General features: G+C 38.5%; 1 protein-coding gene and 1 long non-coding RNA gene across 3 annotated transcripts in view; one reads left to right on the top strand and one right to left on the bottom strand.

Annotated features, from left to right (window-relative positions):
* The window catches only part of LOC122549955, a 15,357-nt gene extending 4,767 nt beyond the window's left edge, over positions 1-10,590 (top strand). The window contains exon 3 of the long non-coding RNA XR_006311712.1: positions 10,536-10,590. This is a non-coding gene — a long non-coding RNA (uncharacterized LOC122549955). The remainder of the gene's footprint in view (positions 1-10,535) is intronic.
* LOC122549954 (V-type proton ATPase 116 kDa subunit a1-like) overlaps positions 1-18,919 on the bottom strand; it is a 141,598-nt gene extending 122,679 nt beyond the window's left edge. For both annotated transcript variants that reach the window (XM_043690237.1, XM_043690238.1), the window contains exons 1-9: positions 18,867-18,919; positions 18,353-18,544; positions 17,923-18,001; positions 17,687-17,784; positions 16,006-16,134; positions 10,571-10,680; positions 6,176-6,302; positions 5,158-5,240; positions 4,975-5,068 (exon numbers count right to left, since the gene is read on the bottom strand). In XM_043690237.1, coding sequence (XP_043546172.1) covers positions 4,975-5,068; positions 5,158-5,240; positions 6,176-6,302; positions 10,571-10,680; positions 16,006-16,134; positions 17,687-17,784; positions 17,923-18,001; positions 18,353-18,469 — 837 coding nt within the window. In that variant the 5' untranslated portion in view covers positions 18,470-18,544; positions 18,867-18,919. The remainder of the gene's footprint in view (positions 1-4,974; positions 5,069-5,157; positions 5,241-6,175; positions 6,303-10,570; positions 10,681-16,005; positions 16,135-17,686; positions 17,785-17,922; positions 18,002-18,352; positions 18,545-18,866) is intronic.
* Positions 18,920-19,293: the final 374 nt, after the last annotated feature.

Raw genomic sequence — 19,293 nt, 5'->3', positions numbered from 1 at the left:
GAGTCATGGAGGGAGTGGTCTTTTCGGAATGCTGATAGGGGAGGGGAGGGAAATATATCCCTGGTGGTGGGGTCCGTTTGGAGGTGGCGGAAATGACGGCGGATGATACGCTGTACATGGAGGTTGGTGGGGTAGTAGGTGAGGACCAGTGGGGTTCTGTCCTGGTGGTGATTGGAGGGGCGGGGCTCAAGGGCAGAGGAGCGGGAAGTGGAAGAGATGCGGTGGAGGGCATCGTCGACCACGTCTGGGGGGAAATTGCGGTCCTTGAAGAAGGAGGCCATTTGGGTTGTACGGTTTTGGAACTGGTCCTCCTGGGAACAGATGCGGCAGAGACGAAGGAATTGGGAATATGGGAATTGGGTACCAATATGCCCACACCAAACTTATCGAGGTGCAGCTCAACAAATTGCATGATCAGGTATTCTTTGGTCAACTTACCTCCCCTATCTTCCAGTGGTAAGCAATGTTGCTTGCCCACCATCCATTCCCTACATCCAGAGATTAATTGCAAACTAGTGGAAAAGATGTATTCCAACTTAAGTCTGCCCTTATTCAATGACCTGTACAATCTGCCAGCCTCAGGATGCCTGCTCTCAAGCTGTTCCATATGGTTAAAGCTACCATGCAAAGAGTGACAGTCAAAGGCCTATGGTAGGACGAACATCCACTGAAAACCAATTTCTCATCATAGACCCCACTGCTTGTCCACCTGGCTTTGCTGTCCCATGATGACCATGAGCCCTTTGAAACCATTTCCAGAGTGTCCAATTCCTCTGTGTAGCTCCTCAACATCCTAGCCTGCAGCTGTGGAGCAGTCTGAACAATAACTCACATTATTAAGAAGAGTCTGCTGACTTGAAAGCAAGTCAGCTTCAGTTTAAAGAACTCTATCTAGCCTCCGTTCCTTGGTTCTGTAGTTATGCACACACTTCATTATTTGATCTTTTGCTAGCGAGTTTTCTTACTGTACCTTACCAATCTCATCTCATTAATGACATGCAACACCTCTATCGCACCCCTCACGTCCAATTTCCGTCCCATCCAACCCTGCATCGTTTGTCAAACAACTCCTCATTCAGCAGATATCCATTAATAGACTGGCATCCATTGCACCCAGCCCATCTTTGTAAAGCCACTGTGCATCTGGACAATTAATGCCAATCTGGCAATTTTCCTCACTAGCAATACCATGGCACAGCAGCCGTGTCCTGAAGCCATGCCGTGCATGGGACAGAGCAACATGGCGGATACTCCCTTGCACATACAACTCCATTCTCTCCCCCTACTCACTGTTTAGCCACCAGACCACACAGGTTACCTGTTGAAACACATTCTCTAATTCAACACTATCCTGTCTCCATACAGGCAGCAATCAGACATATCCAGAGATAAGCTTTTAGTTGCAAAAAACACAAGGAAACATACACAAAACCAATACAAGCTGAAGATCACGTGACAATCTAAACCAGATTTCTGCACAATTCTCTGCCACACCCCAGCTCTGATCGATTGGAAACAGTCTGTCTGTCCACTTTGTAATGCCCACAGCAGCAGAACTCTGAGATGGAGAAGGACAGATTCGTCCTTTGAAGCAGCACACTCTGTCTGGACTATACTGGAGATGCCTCCCACCCCAGACCAGTCCAAGCAGTGGAACTGCATCTTCAACAAACCCATCTGACAATGTATGTTCCTTTGCCAAATCGCTTTCATTTGATCACTTTTCACTGTTTTAATGTGATTCATCAAGAAAATTCAAAGTGACAATTTTTCCTTGCACAACCTTTGTCTCTCTTAAATATCAACAACACCAATGGAAACTGAGAAACACTTTTCATTCAGTTACAGAATGCACCATATAGAATCTGGCCATGTATATCTCGACACCAAATCCCGAGTACCTATCTTGTACACCCAATTTATTTAACTGTGGAAAAGGAATTAAACTGAAAGAGTTAAAAAGTGTACATTTGGCCAAAGTTCTGCTCTTTTTTGCTGGTTGTAAGTTGGGGAGAACAACTATACAAGGGCTGCTTGTCTCTCTTATCAGAAATTTTCAACCTTTTTGTACTGAGTACACCCTTAGGTGACTCATGTTCCAAGGGAACAGATTTGTGGATAGAACAAGTGGATTTTATTTTCCTGGCTAACAACACAATACTCAAAACAGAAATCAACATTGAAAAGGCAGTGTCAGTATTGCTTAATTGAATAAATGTCAACACCGAAAAATATTGATGATCTTTGTCTTAATAACTGCATCATTTTTAAAAGTTCCAACCTCTATGTTCAAGAAATTTTAATATAAGTAAGTGAAGAAACATTAATCATATTTCCAGTAAGTTGAAACAAAACAAGTATGTCTAGACTTTTTAAAGATGAAATTCTTTTTGAATTGATATCCTCAATCAACCAAGTGGCATAACTTTCAAACCATCTCTCAAAGCAAAGAGCTGTATTTAAACGAGGTGTTAAAGTGGTAGTGGGGCACATCTTGCCCAGCACCTGGAGAATGGTGACAGCCCCACGTTGCCTGTTTTAGAGGAGTGTACTAAATGACACTCAGGCACTAAAGAAAATGTTAGCAGGTTATACCTTAGGGCAGAGTTCTGTCCATAAGGCTCTGCTGGTCAATTAGAATCTGAGGTCAAGCATTGTCACTGGATCCCGAGTCAGAGGTGGATGGTGGCAGTAGAGGGACCCTGAAGTCAGAGTGATGGGGATATGAATATTGAGAAACGGCAGCAAGGCCAGGGATTGACTCTTCATAAATCTCCACTTCCCTATGCAGGATCCCAGGATCAGGCACTGAGTCCTTTGAATTAGGCCCCTTTCTAGGAGCACTGGACAGGTTTGCTTCTTATGTTCCCATCAGGAGAGTGCCTGATCGCCATGGTGGTCTTAATCAGGGTGGAAGCAGGAAGGTGGCAGGTGCCTTGCATGCCAGTCTCCTGCCTGCAACAGTAGAAGACTCGCCAACTTTAAGGGCATACAAATGGCCATTGGATTGGCATATGGACAAAAATGGAATAGTGTAGGATAGATGGGCTTCAGATTAGTTCCACAGGTTGGCGCAACATCGAGAGCTGAAGGGCCTGTACTGCACTGTAATGTTCTATATTCTATGGTCAATTCACCTAATCCGCACATCTTTGGACTGTGGGAGGTTAATTATAGTTAACATAATTGACAGTTAAGCCGACTCCAATCACGTGAAGGGATTTGAGAGAAGTTTTCGTGATTTTTTGTGCTTTCCTTTACTGGTTCTGGTTTTATTTCTTGATTGCTTTTCCAAGCAGGTCTTGTATCTCTGGGGGAATTAGGAAGAATTTTGCCTTGATGGATTAGAATTCATGATGTGGGACAGGCCTGATCCCAGCTGGTCTTTTTCTTGATCATTCTATCTATTTCTACCACATCACACTTTCTAAGGCCAAAGTCCAGTACTGTGTTATGCACAATGAGAATGCTACAATTTTAACTTTGCAACAAGGAGTTCTTTGAACTTCTCAAATATTTCAGCCAGAAAGCCTTACAAAACCTGAGCGATTTCTTTTGCAAAAGTAAAATGGAGTTCTAATGAATGTTTACCGAGGTTACCGTGGCGGAGCAGAAGAAACTCAAAACAAATCCTTCATCTTGATTTAACCACTGTTAGAAATTTGATAAACCACTATATGTTTAAAATTGATTTTCCCCTCTAAAGACTAGTAGAATTTAATAGATTTTCTGTATCAGTATAATTTAAACTGACTGTAATATTTGCTTTCAATTGACTTGTATGTTTTAATTTACAATCTCCCATTTATCTGGCTACTGGCTTAAATTCTAGCGAGTTAAATTCTAGCGGCTTAAATTGATGAGTTTTGTATCTAAATTCGTAATTTTGCTAGTTATTTGACCCCCATTGAGTGAACTATGAAGTAAGTTGTATCTGTTATTCAGAGAATGCAACAGAACTAATTCATGTACAGCGCAATATAATAAGAAAAAATCTATTTGTATGTGAATGATTACAAAGGGGAGCATTAATATGATGGAATGGGACTTTAGCCCTCACTTGAGGAGAAATCCCAACTGCGAGAACTACCAGTCAATCTGATTGCCTGGCAGCTGTGCAGCCACAGCACCACCAGTGGTCAGGATCGGGACTACAGACAGTTCCTTGATTCTAAATCCTGGAGTAAGTACTGGTGTATCATTGTGGGGAAGGAAAGTATGGAGATATGGTGGAATTCTTGAAATAATGACTACGAGAGAGAGAGAGAGAGAGAGAGCACATCACAACACAGACCTTGGAGGGTACCAAATATTGATATTGGGTTCATGAGGAAGATGCACCTTGCCTCCATCCACCTTGCATTCCTCAGGATGACCTTGCTAGGCCTCTCAGTTCACATAAACTTCTCTCATAGTATTAAAATCGAGGCCAGTATTGGGATGACCATTAACGGTCTCAAATGCGATGACTGAGATTAGCTAGCATCACCAGATGTCAAATTATGTACGCTTTGGTGGAAAGTGGGGGGTAGCAGGAAGTCCACGTAATATATTTTCAGGCCCCTCCCCTTGTTGTATACTGCAATTCCTTCATTTGTGCCTCACCAAAATGTGTTCTTCCATTTCTGCTACAATTGAACGGTTATATGGAAGTAGGTGGAAATGGAGCTGAGTGTTAAATTTCTTGCTTTGATTTTGGATTATAGTCTTCAGGAACCACCTTCATTCAGTGATAAAAGCTTTTGACCTCATTTATTGCATTCCAGCAGAATTTTCAGAATTCAGGCCCATCCAAGTGCTAACCTGCCATTGTAACCTGTGACATGCAAGTTGAGCTTAGACAGGGAAACTGGATGATCCTCGCGGATGATTGGTGCAGCATTATTGAGATTTGCTACAGCAGCTGGGCACCAATGATTGTCTGTATAGGAGAACCAACCTTTGCAATTTTAGATAAAATTCTTCAAAACATACCATATGGAGATCCTTAATTTGCATGTTTACACCAACACTCATTTCCATTCTTTCATGTAGTGTTTCTGGGCAAGGATATACTGTGGCATGGAATCTGGAAAATAAAAAAGACTGCTCTAGAATCATCTACACTGGACTATTTACCCTTAATGCAACTGTTAACCAAACTCATTGGATAATTACCCATCACATATCTTTATCACTTTGCTTTTGAACTGTTCTCCTTGGAAGAAAACGATGAACACATCTTTACTGATGAACTCATCCTGCAGATAAAGAAAAACTAATTGAGCAAGTCTTTTTATAGCAATGGTATAAATCTGACAAAAAACTAAATAGTTATTAATCTGTTTGACTGCAAACAAAATAGAGGGCAAGTGGAACCGAACTTATGTAGGGGACTTAGAGAATTGATAGTGATGTGAGTTTTACCATCCATCCAATATAACTCTTCACTGACCTTAATGTAGAGCAAAATCAGATGGAGTGCAAAACCAATCTCATCAGCTTCCAATGGATGATTTAGATTAAATTTACACTCCCCACCCTTTCCAAATCGGCTCACAGTAGTATATTTTAGGTATAATATGCTTATAACACACACCACTTGCATAGCCTAAGTAAACTCATTTTTCAATTGCTTTACATAATATTCAGGAAAGCAAAGAACTTGCCTTTAAGGCCCTTGTTTGAATTGTATGTAATTGTTTCAGAGTCCAACATTAGCATTAACCACTTTTTTGAAAATTGTTCTGCTCATGATGTCTCAGAACGGGTAACTCTGGGGTGTTACATCAGTGATGGTGCTTGATGGACAGATTTATCCATCATAACCTACATGGGTTTAACCCACTTTGACACCAGCAGAAAATGTCTATGGTCCATTGATATACTTCCTGTGCTGAAAGAATTCATATTTCAATAAATCATGAAAATGGGCTTTTTTTTACCTCCTGTTTCCACTGGAAATAAATACATAGAAAATATTTGACTAAATATACAGTGCGGAAGGAGATCATTCAGCCTATTGTTCCTGTGCCAGTTGAAGTTGTTTGTACTATTTCCTTTTCTCCACCCTTTCTCCATATCCTTTTTGTATTCTTGGTCAAGTAGTTATCAAAATCAATTATGTGTTAGCTTATTGTCCCTATCCATTTAGTGGTAAATTGATTACATGTTAAGCACAGAATGTTTTTCTTACAGCCATACAGTCCTCTGCTGGAACATTGATTTCTACGTGGCGTAAGACAATGTTTCCATGACACAGCCTCCATAGTAATCTTTCAAAAGCAGAAAACCGTTCTCGTTGGATCACTCCAGCCACAAAACTGCATAAAAATATGGGGAAAAAAAATTGAGATTAGATCATTTTAATGCATTATACCCAAAGACAATTTCATAGAATCCCTACAGTGTTGAAGCAAGCCATTTGGCCCATTCAGTCAACACCAACCCTTTAAAGAGCATCCCACACAGATCCACCACCTTACACTGTCACTGTCACACTGCATTTCCCATGGCTACTTTACCTCGCCTGCACATCTCGGGACACAATGGGCAATTTAGCATGGCCAATCCACCTAACCTGCACATCATTGGACTGTGGGAGGAAACCAGGTCACCTGGAGAAAACCCACACAGACACAGGGAGAAGAACATGCAAACTCCACACAATCAGTCAAATAAGGTTGGAATCAAACCCAGCTAACCACTGAGCCACCAAGCTGTCCATTTAATGCCAATTAATTTAAACCTTTGATGGCTTTAAAGATAAATATACTGTATGATGTGTTGCTAAACAATACACACCAGAAATTATTTCCAGTCCATCATAAGTTCACTGATCTCAGCCAGAGCAGATGTTTAACAACACATGTGGCTTTAATGTGTTTGACCTAAGTAGGATGGTTAAAAACTCGGTCATAATAATTCGATCTAATGATTCGTCCTGGGAAATTTGTAGGGGCAGATATTTCGACTTGATGTTCTGCATAGTTGAACTTTCTGGGAGCATCTACTTTGTAAACTTGCACATGAGAAATGTAAGATACAGTCAAGGAGAAGTAAAATGCTGTTTGGATGAGCAAGTTGATCTCCTTTCAGGTGAAACGAAGAATGGTCACTTTTCAGAGGTAACAGAATGGTGCCTTACCAGAGTCAAATTACATCCTTTCCAATATGTTTTAGTTGTGCTCCATGTAATTATCAACTTAAATAAACAAACATTATTTAAGTTGCACGTTTACACCAACACTCATTTCCATTCTTTCATGTAATGTTTCTGGGCAAGGATATACTGTGGCATGGAATCTGGAAAATAAAAAAGACTGCTCTAGAGTCATCTACACTGGGCTATTTACCCTTAATGCAACTGTTAACCAAACTCATTGGATAATTTTAAAGGGAAACATGATAATTTGTGTCAATTACCTTGGATAACAAGAACAGGGTGAGCAATACGCTCTTTACCTTCAAGGTATAAGCTGAAATTGGTATGGAATTTAGACTGTATATTTCCGATCACTCCAGACATTATTGCAACAGACTGAATGACTTAGGTTGGAATTGATTATAGTTATCGCTACAGATTATTTAGCAGTAATTTGAAAATGGCAGCACCAAAAAAGGCAGATCTATCTACATCCTTATACCTAACTTAGAGTTTCAGAAGCAGAAAGAAACAATTTAACAGTTTTTCCAACAATGTTTTGTGGGATTGAATTATTTTAAAGTGGCCTACCAGCTAGTGGTCTGTACAATGTAACAGCAAGATAAGAAAATGCTAAAGAACCTGAACTCCTGGAATGAGTAGTGCATTCTATTCCTTTTGAAGTCAAATCAATAAAAATGACCAATAAAAAGGACCTTCACAATTAAGATAAACAGTTAATCAGTGCAGATCTCAAAGACAATGTTAGCTAATCTCGTGATTAAGCTTTGAATCATCAGCTCAGAATTTTCTGGGTACCGCTCTGAATCTGACTAGAACGTCAGGATGTAGATGTAGGCTAACACTATAGACTCTGCTGCTGACTCCTGTAACCCTCACACGCCCCCACACAGGGCTGACTATCAACAACATTAACTAGTCTGGTGAGAACTTACCCTTTTCCACTTTCCTGGTGCTATTTGAAACTTCATCAAAAAGCCAGATCTTGTTCAACGAGATGTAACTGAAATTTTAGTGGTAAACTAAATAATAATTGTCGCTGCACAACTGATCCATCCCCCAGAAATACATGTAGTGCTGTTAATATTCTCTGTAATGATCCATTACTTGACTCTTTATATGTTTTTAAAAAAACCTTTTTCACAATATTTCAGCTTCCACTTACACTTGTATGATTTGATCTTTAATATATATACAAGTTTGGATAGCCATGAAAATTCTTGAAGGTAATATGATGAAAGGTTTAAATCAGGCACAGGTCTGATTTATATATGTATAGCTATTAATTCATTCTTTTAAAGTTGGCTTTCTGAATAATTACATTGGATGTTAGCTAATTGTATAAAGGCTTTTAAAAAACAACTAGGGGTCAGTCAGTCTTCTGCAATAATGACCTAATTGTGTATGTGTAAGAGAGTAGGTACCCCTGGAGTGTCAATGGAAGCTTTCTGTTATCTGCTGGATTTATGGTCAGGAGTGTAACCATTGAGGCCAATTAGCTTGATTGTCATTTAATTAAGGGCCAATTTTAGAAAAATGAGAGATGAGAAGTTATTGAGCAATTTGGAAGGGACCATGACTGGGATGAGAAACACAATATAGTTTTTAACCTAGAAGACAGTATAGAACAGTTCAGGGATGAGGTTACCTAAGCAGAAAGGTAGCTTTTACATGTGCTTGGTTAGAAATATGCAGGTTATTAGAAGCTGAAGAGAGTTAAGCTCTCACTTTTCTGGTAAGAAGACTTCACAGTTCACAAGGAAAGATTTAGAAAGAATTCATTGACTTGAACTTAAAGACTTGAGAGAGAAGTGAACTTTCTCTAGATGTGAAACTGTAAAGAGGTGGTGTTGATGAATAGGTAAGACATTGTTTAATGTGCATTTTAAGATCTTTTAAACTGTGTTCTACATGTAGACAGCTTGGTTTATTTTGTCTTATCTTTTTCCTTTTGTACACCAAGCTTGTTACATTGTTCAATAAAATCTGCAACCTCATATTTTCAGTGAATGACCACCATGTTAAAACATGTGATTGATTAACCCAGATTTCTCTGTGGGGCCTGACTTGTCCAACAGAACCATCTATTGGGGCCATACACAATGATTCCATACACAGCCATTTGCATTGGCACACCAGTTGCGGTGTTGAGTTCCCAAAGTCACTGCTGCACAGGGACCTCAGAGGCCCATGCAACCAAAAAGAAAATTAGAGGGAATGCTGATCATACAGTAATTAGCTAGTCTCACAACTTGATGATATCACTGTAGCTTGATGATAGGACTGGTAACGTCTGCTCTCATGTTCAGATAGTTGGAATTCTCATCACGAGGAACAGGAGTTCTCTCAGTGCAGATTTCTTTGAGGTCATTGAGAGTAACCTTACTTCACCGCTGACCACAAAATCTAAGCTATGCTCTGAATACGAGCAATAGGAAGTAATAGTTGCTTATTCTGCACATACTACCAGCTGAGACAACATGGTTGACACTGAAGACTTGTCACCAACATCTGCTGTTCGTGGACTGTGTGCTACATGGTCTGTTCCCAGGATGTATATTGAGATAAACATTGACTGCACCTGGAGGATCATCAACTCACTGAAAGATGCTCTTTGGTCTGCCTGACACCAGCTGGCCTTCCAGAGCGAGGAGTTGACCTTGACTGAGTGTTGCAGGACGACACATTGAGGGGTGCACTAAAGCTTGGGGCAGCTGCCACTAAGACACAGTGGAGAAAGAGCACCATCTAAGGTCTTTCTGCTGAAGTACAATGGGGGCCTGTTCAGTTATCAGACCCTCCTGGTGCCTCAATACATGTAAATAATATGTTGCACAGGTGAGAAATGCCTTTGGGTTTGTTGGAACTGTTGGATGAGTCAAACTCCAATGTTTGTCTGTTCCCAATATGCAAAAACTGTACAGAACTGAACTGCTCTAGTGATCATGTATGTATATAAAGATAATTTTAAGAATAAAGTATATGTTTGAAATAAAATTATCATCTCATGAACAACTAGGTGAAAAAACTGCTAGCCCAAGTAACTGGTATTTAGTCACAAATATTTTCATGCTCAGAGTTTGGAGTTGAAAAGAAACAGAAAATCATACAGTACAATTGGGTATAGATTTCAGACCCTCTCCCTTAAGCTGACAGCACTACCAAAAGAGTTTACAGTAGCTACATTTAATTTGTAAAAGTGTTAGCGATAATTTCATAATCATAAAGATTCTGATTATCTGAAACACGATGAAGGAGTTCTGTCACAATCACTACTCACTGGGGAAGAAAGAAATATAAATTGTGTAATGTGCTGTGTACCTTCACATTTTGAGCTGTTTCTGGCTGCTGTATTTCAGGGCATGTTTTGGTACTTTCTCTCTTAATACAGCCTATTTGTAAATGCATGTGAAATGCAGGATTTACCCCAGTTTCAGACGTCCTCCTCCACTTGTACTACTGAGCCTCCTTGAACATCCTGTTACAGCGACAGACTCTTCAGATGGGAGTTCAGAACCTGACAACTGGGATTCTGCCTGGAGAAAACAAAACCCAAAACACATTAAAACCTAGATGTTGGAAGTGCTTTCATTTTTTCAATTATTGCCAGCTAAAGCTTGTGTTTTTATAATGTGAAATTAGTTTTTCAATTATGTAAATACACAGCAGCCCAAATAAAGAATTCTAATTTACAAAACCATTATAATAGAGTCTAATTCATTTCTCCTTATGAGAACAAATTGATAAAATACAAACAACAAGCTTCTAGTAGCAAAAGCCAAAAACCTAGCTTTCCATCTGAACATGAAAGTGATTGTGAGGTGCTCAGTGGAGACCTCTGACTAAAAGATCAACGGCATAACATTTCTGATGCTCGGAGTCACTGCCCTGGCCTCTCCCTTCTGGATGCTGCTGACTCCATGTTCCAAGGCCCCATTGTACCTGATTCCTTATCTATTTTTCATTCTTCCTATGCACTCCATTAAAATTGCAGCAGGAATGTAACAAATGGGCCACAGAATTTTAGATGCAACCTGTAAAATACTATAAATAAACACGTGGTGATAACATTTGATATTAGCTACTACATCAACCTACCATCAAACAGAATTTGTGAAACTATGGGCAGTTTGGCCTGTCTTCCAGCAGGAAGAGGGTTACTAAAGATAGCTTAGAGCTTCGTCTGTACCTTAATACATGTGTTAGGACTTCATTAATCAATTATGATGTAAGGCACAAGGCAGAAAGCAAGAAATATCACGCTGGTGGAGCAAAATCATTCAGCCTAACCTGAATAGATTTATTCACAAAGAAATAATTATGAAAGCAACTGGATAAGCAAGAAATTGGTGAGATAGTACTTTAAGAACAAAGATGGAATCAGGTAACTAAGTGTTAAAATATCCTCTTCAGAATGTATTTCCTACATTATCCAAGTACTTGCATTATAATCTTGCCTGAAAGTATTTGGTGAACTTTCTGATACAGTATAATACATGTGATATTGACCACATTAATTTAATTTCAAAAGCAAAGTGAATTGTCATACTGCACAGATGTTATAAGGTTGCAATAGTGGAAAATAAATAGCTGCTAATCTGTCATGATCAGTGCATCATAGAATTTATTGTTTATAGAATGAACTGATGGGCTGATGTTTGTATATTTGGACATATATTAATGCTTTAACTATTTATAATTTGATTGGCACCTTGAATAAAATCTTTATATTGTGACTTTAATCTGTGAACCAAGTAAACTGCAGGTCAACTGGTCACCATTAATCTTCACAATGGAATTTGAGGGCTTGTGTCAACTTCTAGTTTGCCTCCATTCACATCATAATTGGATAACCTAACATACATAAATGATTCCTATTTTGTGCAGGATGAAAGCAATATATTCATCAGTTGTCTTTCTGTCTGGAAAAAAGAATTATTTGTTGCTGTCACCTATAGAGCCAATCTGTTGTATGTTTCATACAAATGGTTCTTGAACAGTGTTAACAAATATTTCCAGTTAAATTGATCTGTCTGGCCCTATGGAGACTTTTTTGACAAATGTGTTTTCCTGCAACTTTCACTTATTATGCTCTCCACTCCTACAGTCTTGATCAATTTGATGGAATTGTAAGATCCTGAAATGACAAGAGTTTCTGCTCCTAACTGCTAAGCTTGCAATCAGGGAAGCTGAGCAAGGGCACGTCAGAACTGTTAGGTGTGTTTGAATTGATAACTAACCTGTTTTCACACAAGTTTTCCCTGGCATTGCCCATCATTGCAGTTGAAATTGGTTGGTTGGTAGTTGAAATTAAGTGATAAGAGGTTAAAATAATTTTGACTCTGTTCAGATTCTTTTAGAATTCTGGGCAGAGTTTTCTCCCCTAAAAAGTAGTGGGAAAAGTGGTAGGAAAGGTGGTTTCGTTAGCACTAGAGAGCTATCTGCCTCCTTCCTATCCGATCAGAAATTAAGTTCTGGATTCCTTCTCCCTGTGACCATCGAAGCCAGAAGCTCCAGCAAATCTGGGCTCCAGCCGATGATCTCCAGTCAGCAAGCATAGTCATCCCAACGGTGCTATAGAGTTCTAGAGATTCCAGTCTGTGATTGGCTGTCAGTCCCAGGTGGGTGGGACTTCTCATCCAGTTTTGTAAGAATAAAATATTGCTATAAGGAATATGCCAGTCAACTGCCAATTTGATTCACACCATGTGATATGGTTACAAAGGCTATTGGTACAATCTCAATTGTGACAATTGGATTGCCTCATAATGAATTAATACATGGATCTTGCCTGTGTGATTAGAGAGTGCAGGGGCTTTACGTTGACATCAAATGACTGGAAGAGAGCAAAAAGGCATGATCACAGATGGAAGCTGAGGTCAGCAAACAGATTGAGTCAGTGCTGAAAAAGAATGAATAACCTTCCCAGACCTGCAGTGCCAAGTGAAAGTGATTACCATGCAAACTGTGGCTGAATTGTGGATATAACCTATAAATCTGGGTCTGAAATTAAACAACTAATGTGAGGTTCCACACACATCCCCATTCTCAATGTTGGAAGAGCCCAGCACATCCGTGTAAAAGACAAGGCTGAATCACTTGCAATCACCTTCAGCCAAAATTGTTGAGTGGATGATCCATCTCAGCCTCTGCTTGATGTCCCCAGCATTACATACGTCAGTCAACAGCCAATTTGATTTACACCATGTGATATGGTTACAAAGGCTATTGGTCTTAATAAAATTCCAGTGACAGTATGTGATAATAGCATGTGCTGTAGAACCATCTGTACCTCATACTTAAGCTTTTCCTGCTCAGCTGTTAAGCTGGCATTTGCCTGGCAATGTGGAAAATTGATCATATGTCCTGTTAACAAAAAGCAGTACTAATTCAATCAAGACAATTACTGCCCCATCAGTTTACCTCTGACCATCAAAAAGTGATCATTGATAGTGCAAGTAGCACTTATTCACTTGGTACTTCTTGGGCTCAACCATCTCCATCTGCCTCATTGCTTCCATCACAAGGTCAGAAGTGCAGATGGTTGCTGATGATTGCACAATATTTAGCAGCTTTGACCACTCCTTGGGTTCTAAAGCAATCCATTTCCATATGCAGTAAGATCTGGACAATATTCAGGCTTAGACTGATGAGGGACAAGTATCATGACCGTGGATTATAACTTTGGACATATTGAAATTTTAATCGCATCTTGTGTTTTTTCAAAAAAAAAGGAGATCCAGTCAATAATGTCTATGGATGTAAATTTTGTGACTTTTCTTTGGAGATAAACCCTGACATTTCACACCTAAAGGTGTCAGGAAGCTTCAGTGGGATAAAAGCACTCCAAATTGAACTGTAATCTCCTATGAGTATCATAGACTGTGAACATGTTTTTAAAATAAAAGCAGCTGTCTGGGCGAAAAGCATATTCCTTTTAAGGACAGGAGTTAAAACAAAGGTATAAACCTGGTCTGGAGGTGCTCATGTGTGCGGATGGGCTAGGCACCCGTGTTCATGAGCCTAGGTTCAATGGCTTGTGTGCTGTGAAAGTCATGATCAAAGCACTATCTGCTGGTTATGCTTATGTTACAGGCAAAGGATGCTATCACTCCAAGTCCTAGCAGACAGTCAGCATGTCAGTTCAAACGGAAACAGGACAAAAGAATTTCAGCTAACCCACTAAACTGAGAGTCTTGAATTTGACTACTCAGCTCTTTACATTCCATCATGTAGTCTTCACAAAAGATGGAGACTGATTGCCATATTTTTCACTTTTATACTTTTTTAGGGGCTTTTTTTGGATTCATTTCTTGTTTCTACTCTGTGTGTATGTGTACTGTGCTATTATTTCTTCTCACCCATTGACTCAAAGAAGACGTTAAAAGTGGCTTGTTTTAGATCATAAATTCATTGAGGTGTGGAAGACAAGTATTTGCAAGGGAAGAGATATTTTTTAGTTAACCCAGTTGATATTAACAAGGGAGCAGGTAAATAAAAAAGGAGGGGCAGTTCATCCAGTGGGTTAGATGGGTTTGACAATTTGGAGTATTTTATCTGGAATGATAATAAATTGAGGACTATTGCTCATGGACTGGTCACAATACAAGTAAGCTCTGTGCCACATAAATGCCAGCTAACGAACATTCAATAAGACTGTATCCAACAATTGTCCATTTGCTTTCAGTGATATTAATTTAATGAATTCCTCACTATCAATATCCTGGTAGTTACCATTTACCAAAACTGAATTGGATTAGTTGTACAAATACCGTGACTACAAGGCAGGTCAGAGGACGGAAATTCCGAAGTGAGTAACTCACTTTTTGACTCTCCAAGGCCTGTCCATCATCTACAAAGCATATGTCAGGAGTAGGTGGCATACTTTTCTGGATGAAAGCAGCTTCAACAACAAACAAGAAGCTCAACATCATCCAGGTCAAACAACCCTCTTGGTTGGAAACCCATCAACTACATATAACATTCACTCCCTCCACCTCCAATGCACAGTGGCAGCAGTACCTACTATTTACAAATTACACTGTAACAACTTGCCAAGGTTCCTTTAATCACTTTCCAAATTTGTAATTCCAAATTCTCTACCAACTGGAAAGATAATTGCATGGCAACACTACCATCTTTAAGTTTCCCTCAATATAACATACCATCCTGACTTGGAGCTGTAACATCATTCCTTCACTGTCACTGGGTCAAAATCCCAGAATTCCTTTCCTAACAGCACTGTGGGTGTGTCTACATGACATGGACAGCATTGGTTCAAGAAAATAGTTCTGCATCACCTCTCAAGGGCAATTAGTGCAGGATAAGTGTTGGCCTGACCAGCAGCGCTCATGTGTTGTGAAAGAATTAAAAAGAAAAGGATGTATGGGTGGTACAGTGGCACAGTGGTTAGCACTGCTGCCTCACAGCAGCAGAGACCTGGGTTCAATTCCCGCCTCAGGCAACTGTCTGTGTGGAGTTTGCACATTCTCCCCGTGTCTGCGTGGGTTTGCTCCGGTTTCCTCCCACAGTCCAAAAATACGCAGGTTAGGTGAATTGGCCATGCTAAATTGCCCCTAGTGTTAGGTGAAGGGGTAAATGTAAGGGAATGGGTCTGGGTGGGTTGCTCTTCGGAGGGTCAGTGTGGACTTGTTGGGCCGAAGGGCCTGTTTCCACATTGTAAGTAATCTAAGTATTAATATCCTTTCCTCAAATGAATTCCTCACTATCAATATCCTGGTAGTTTCCTCAAATAGAGGACTCTTTAATATTTCTCCTGATGGCATTCGAAGCAATTGTCATTCCATGATGGTGCAATAACATGAATGTATTCAATACATATGTGGTAATAACTGACATACCTCTTCAAAGAAATCTTCAGTTATCTGAAGAAGAAACTTTAGCTCTGTCAGCTCCAGGCAATTATTTTTCAAAGCTTCTTGGTTCGTGTTGATCTCTTTCAACTCTTTTTCTAGCTTTTCAAAAGCAACCTAAATGAGAAAATGTGGAAATTTTACTGCATCAATTCCCTGCAGTTTTGCAAAGAACATTTATGAAGGGCAGATAAACCTCATTAAAATTGATTTGCTGAGAGGACAATAGATTGAAATGTTTCTGCATCATTTTTAAAGGGGAGGAAAATATCCATTTTTGATTGAAATGGCAAACAAAATACATAACTTGTTCTTTGTTCTTTGAGCTTTACATCAGAGACAATATAATAACATCAGAAAAAAATCATTTGTTTCTTTTCGAAAGGCAAATACTTTAAGAGATAGTTGAAAATGTCTGAAGCCTAACGTGGTGACTAAAACTCCAATCTTGTTATTTTTGATGGAAGAATTACTTATAGGATTAAAGTTTTACATCAGCAAAGCTGTACAATCATAAAACAATTGTAATCCTTGTTCTTGATCAGATGTAAAATGAAAATGTGTCCTACTTGTTTTGTTATGTAGTGCCAGATAGTGAAGTAAATATCTGGAAAAAAGTGTCATGTCAAGCAATTTCTCTAAACTCTGTTAAAACTTTCTTTAGTTCCAAAGACAAAATACAGTAAAGAGCTCAATTTTGTTAGATGACAGAAGATCACAGTCCATAATGTTAGCAATCCACCTTCCTGACAGGCACATGAGGCAATAATAAATGATGAAAAGGCAATAGTTCATTCCAGCATAACTTATTCCATATTGTTCAATATTATTTTAGAACTGTCACCTTTATGTCTTGCCAGAAATACTCATGATTCTTAGTATACTGCTAGAATATTGAACTAGTCAAAAATAGTTATGTCACAAAATTGCAATGCCACAAAACTGGTACAAAAGGAGCCCAGTGGAAATGGGGGTGGAAACCACAAAAATAAAGTAGCAATTTAGTGAATAATGGATTTTGACTGTGATTACATTATTGACTCCCGATCAGAGGCCTGACCTCTAACCTATTTTGCTTTTAATTGGTCTCGTCTAATTTGATAAAATTTGCCAATTCCTGGCCAGCCTCAGTGAACAGAGATTGGAGAGGAAGAGGTCATTGAACCGTCACAGCGCAGAGCCTCACAGTAAGTCAAAGGATACCATAGAGAATTGAAAGACAAAAGATTTAGAAAATGTAAACGAAGAAGGTGTGGGGAAAAATTGATTGGAAAAATATAATCAAAACTGGAACTCTGATTCATTTAGTATTATGCAGTGAATACACATTATCTCATAAATACATCAATCGGAAGCGATAAACATTAAATTATTCAAAATGAAATTTAGAATCTTATTTATTTTTTGGTAAGTACAATTATCATTATACTATAGAAGATCTCTTCAGAGTATACCAAATCACATTTTAATTTATAGAATAATCCCGTATTAATTCAATGACATATAGATATGCTTTTTTAACAATTACTCTAAAATAGACTGTAATAATTTTATAATGAATTACATGTACATTAGAAAGAAATCTATGTTGAAACACAAAAGAATAAATGTGACTTCCTGCAGAATCAGTAAATTGGAATAAGCAGTAATTGCAGAAATCGATACATACCTCCAATTCGATTACATCCCTTGGGCAAGGCGCCTTATCATTTTCTGAACTTTCAATGATTGGAATGTTAGCTTTTGTAATTTCTTTTTCCAAAAAGCCTGAAAAATGAAAAAAAAAAGAGATATGGTATTCAAACTTAAGCATTTGGCAGATTTTTAATAAAGATGATGAATTAATTTCTTAAAATAAATTTCACAAGAAAGATTTTACTTATCCAACTATGATGTAAAACCTACGTAGAATTCTCTCCATTTCCTCACATCGTCTGACATCATTCACAAATTTCCTCTGGAAAGCAATGATTCCTGGATTCAGCTATAAATTTAGGAAAAATCAGAAGAAATGCTATTACTAGTATGAAAGATATGTATTTCTTATAGTTTCCATAACATAGTTTCTCCGATATTAAAAAGGTTGCTCTTCCATTGATTCTTGTAATTAGTTACTTAGAAGCACTAAATAAATAATGGAGATACGTGATAAGCAGTTGGATTTTTGAAAGGAAAGTAACCAAGACAGCTATGCATTATTTTCATCATGCATGCATCAGTTGCAGGCTATGGAGGCTGCAGGGCTTGGATATAATTTGTAGCACTGCATCACATCTTTGTAAACAAAATAAAGCAAGTTTGTTATCATTTTTTAAATAATGTAAAATGTACTCACGTCTCTGAATTGTACAAGTCCTAACTCTCCCAGTTCATTAACACAACAGTATGCTGCCTCTGCCTGAACGAAAAGTTGAACCAAGCACATTTCTTCACTTCTGAAGATTGAGCCCATTCTCAGTTGTGAGTAATCTCTTGGAAGTCAAAGTGAAGTGCTCCACTTTGCTGTATTTGATCTCAGTATTCTTTCCTGGAGAAAATTAGCAGCACATAGCATTTCAAATATTAATGTTTTAGCCTTTTGCTGTTTTATTGATTGAAGAAGATGAAAAGCATTTGAGTATTTTTAGCCAGTCAGCAAATAATGTTAACAACTTAGTTAATTTATATCGAAATCAAATTCCATACTGTTGAAAATGGAAGCTAGCTGACAAAAGAAATAATTGTGTTCCTTAGAACAAGTTTACAGTTCATTGAATAGAAAAACATTTTCAAAGTTCATGACACGGTGAAGCTTACACAAACCGTATATAAAAGCATTTGTTTACATTTTATGATAAAATCAAACAGACCTTGCAAGTTGGAGTCCAACAAAGGAGACAATCACCAACAAATGAGTTCTGGTCATGTGCAGAGCAGTATTATCAATAATGTAGGTTTGTATTTAACTTAAATAGTACCAAAAGTCAATTAAAGCCCATGCCCAGCGGTTGTATTAGTTACACTTTTTCCAGGCCTTTTCTGTCACAAATCAATATAATTAATGTGACAGAATCTCAATATGATCTGTCAATCTATTTAAGTTCATTCTTATCTGATGTCAAACGATGGAAGATACATGAGCAGTAAAGCAATACAATGGATTTGTTCTTATTAATTCTACTGTGCAATGGCCCAGTAAATATTAATGTAAAAGCAAGCAAAGCCTCATATATTCAACTCATTAAGGCAAGAAGTTTAATTTGAATGCAACTTCCACAAATTCCAAAATGTATCATA

This window comes from Chiloscyllium plagiosum, chromosome 5 (assembly GCF_004010195.1).
Source record: "Chiloscyllium plagiosum isolate BGI_BamShark_2017 chromosome 5, ASM401019v2, whole genome shotgun sequence".
In the NCBI taxonomy this organism is placed as follows: Eukaryota; Metazoa; Chordata; class Chondrichthyes; order Orectolobiformes; family Hemiscylliidae; genus Chiloscyllium; species Chiloscyllium plagiosum.
The sequence above is the reverse complement of the archived record's forward strand: the minus strand, read 5'-3'. Positions and strand labels throughout refer to the sequence as shown.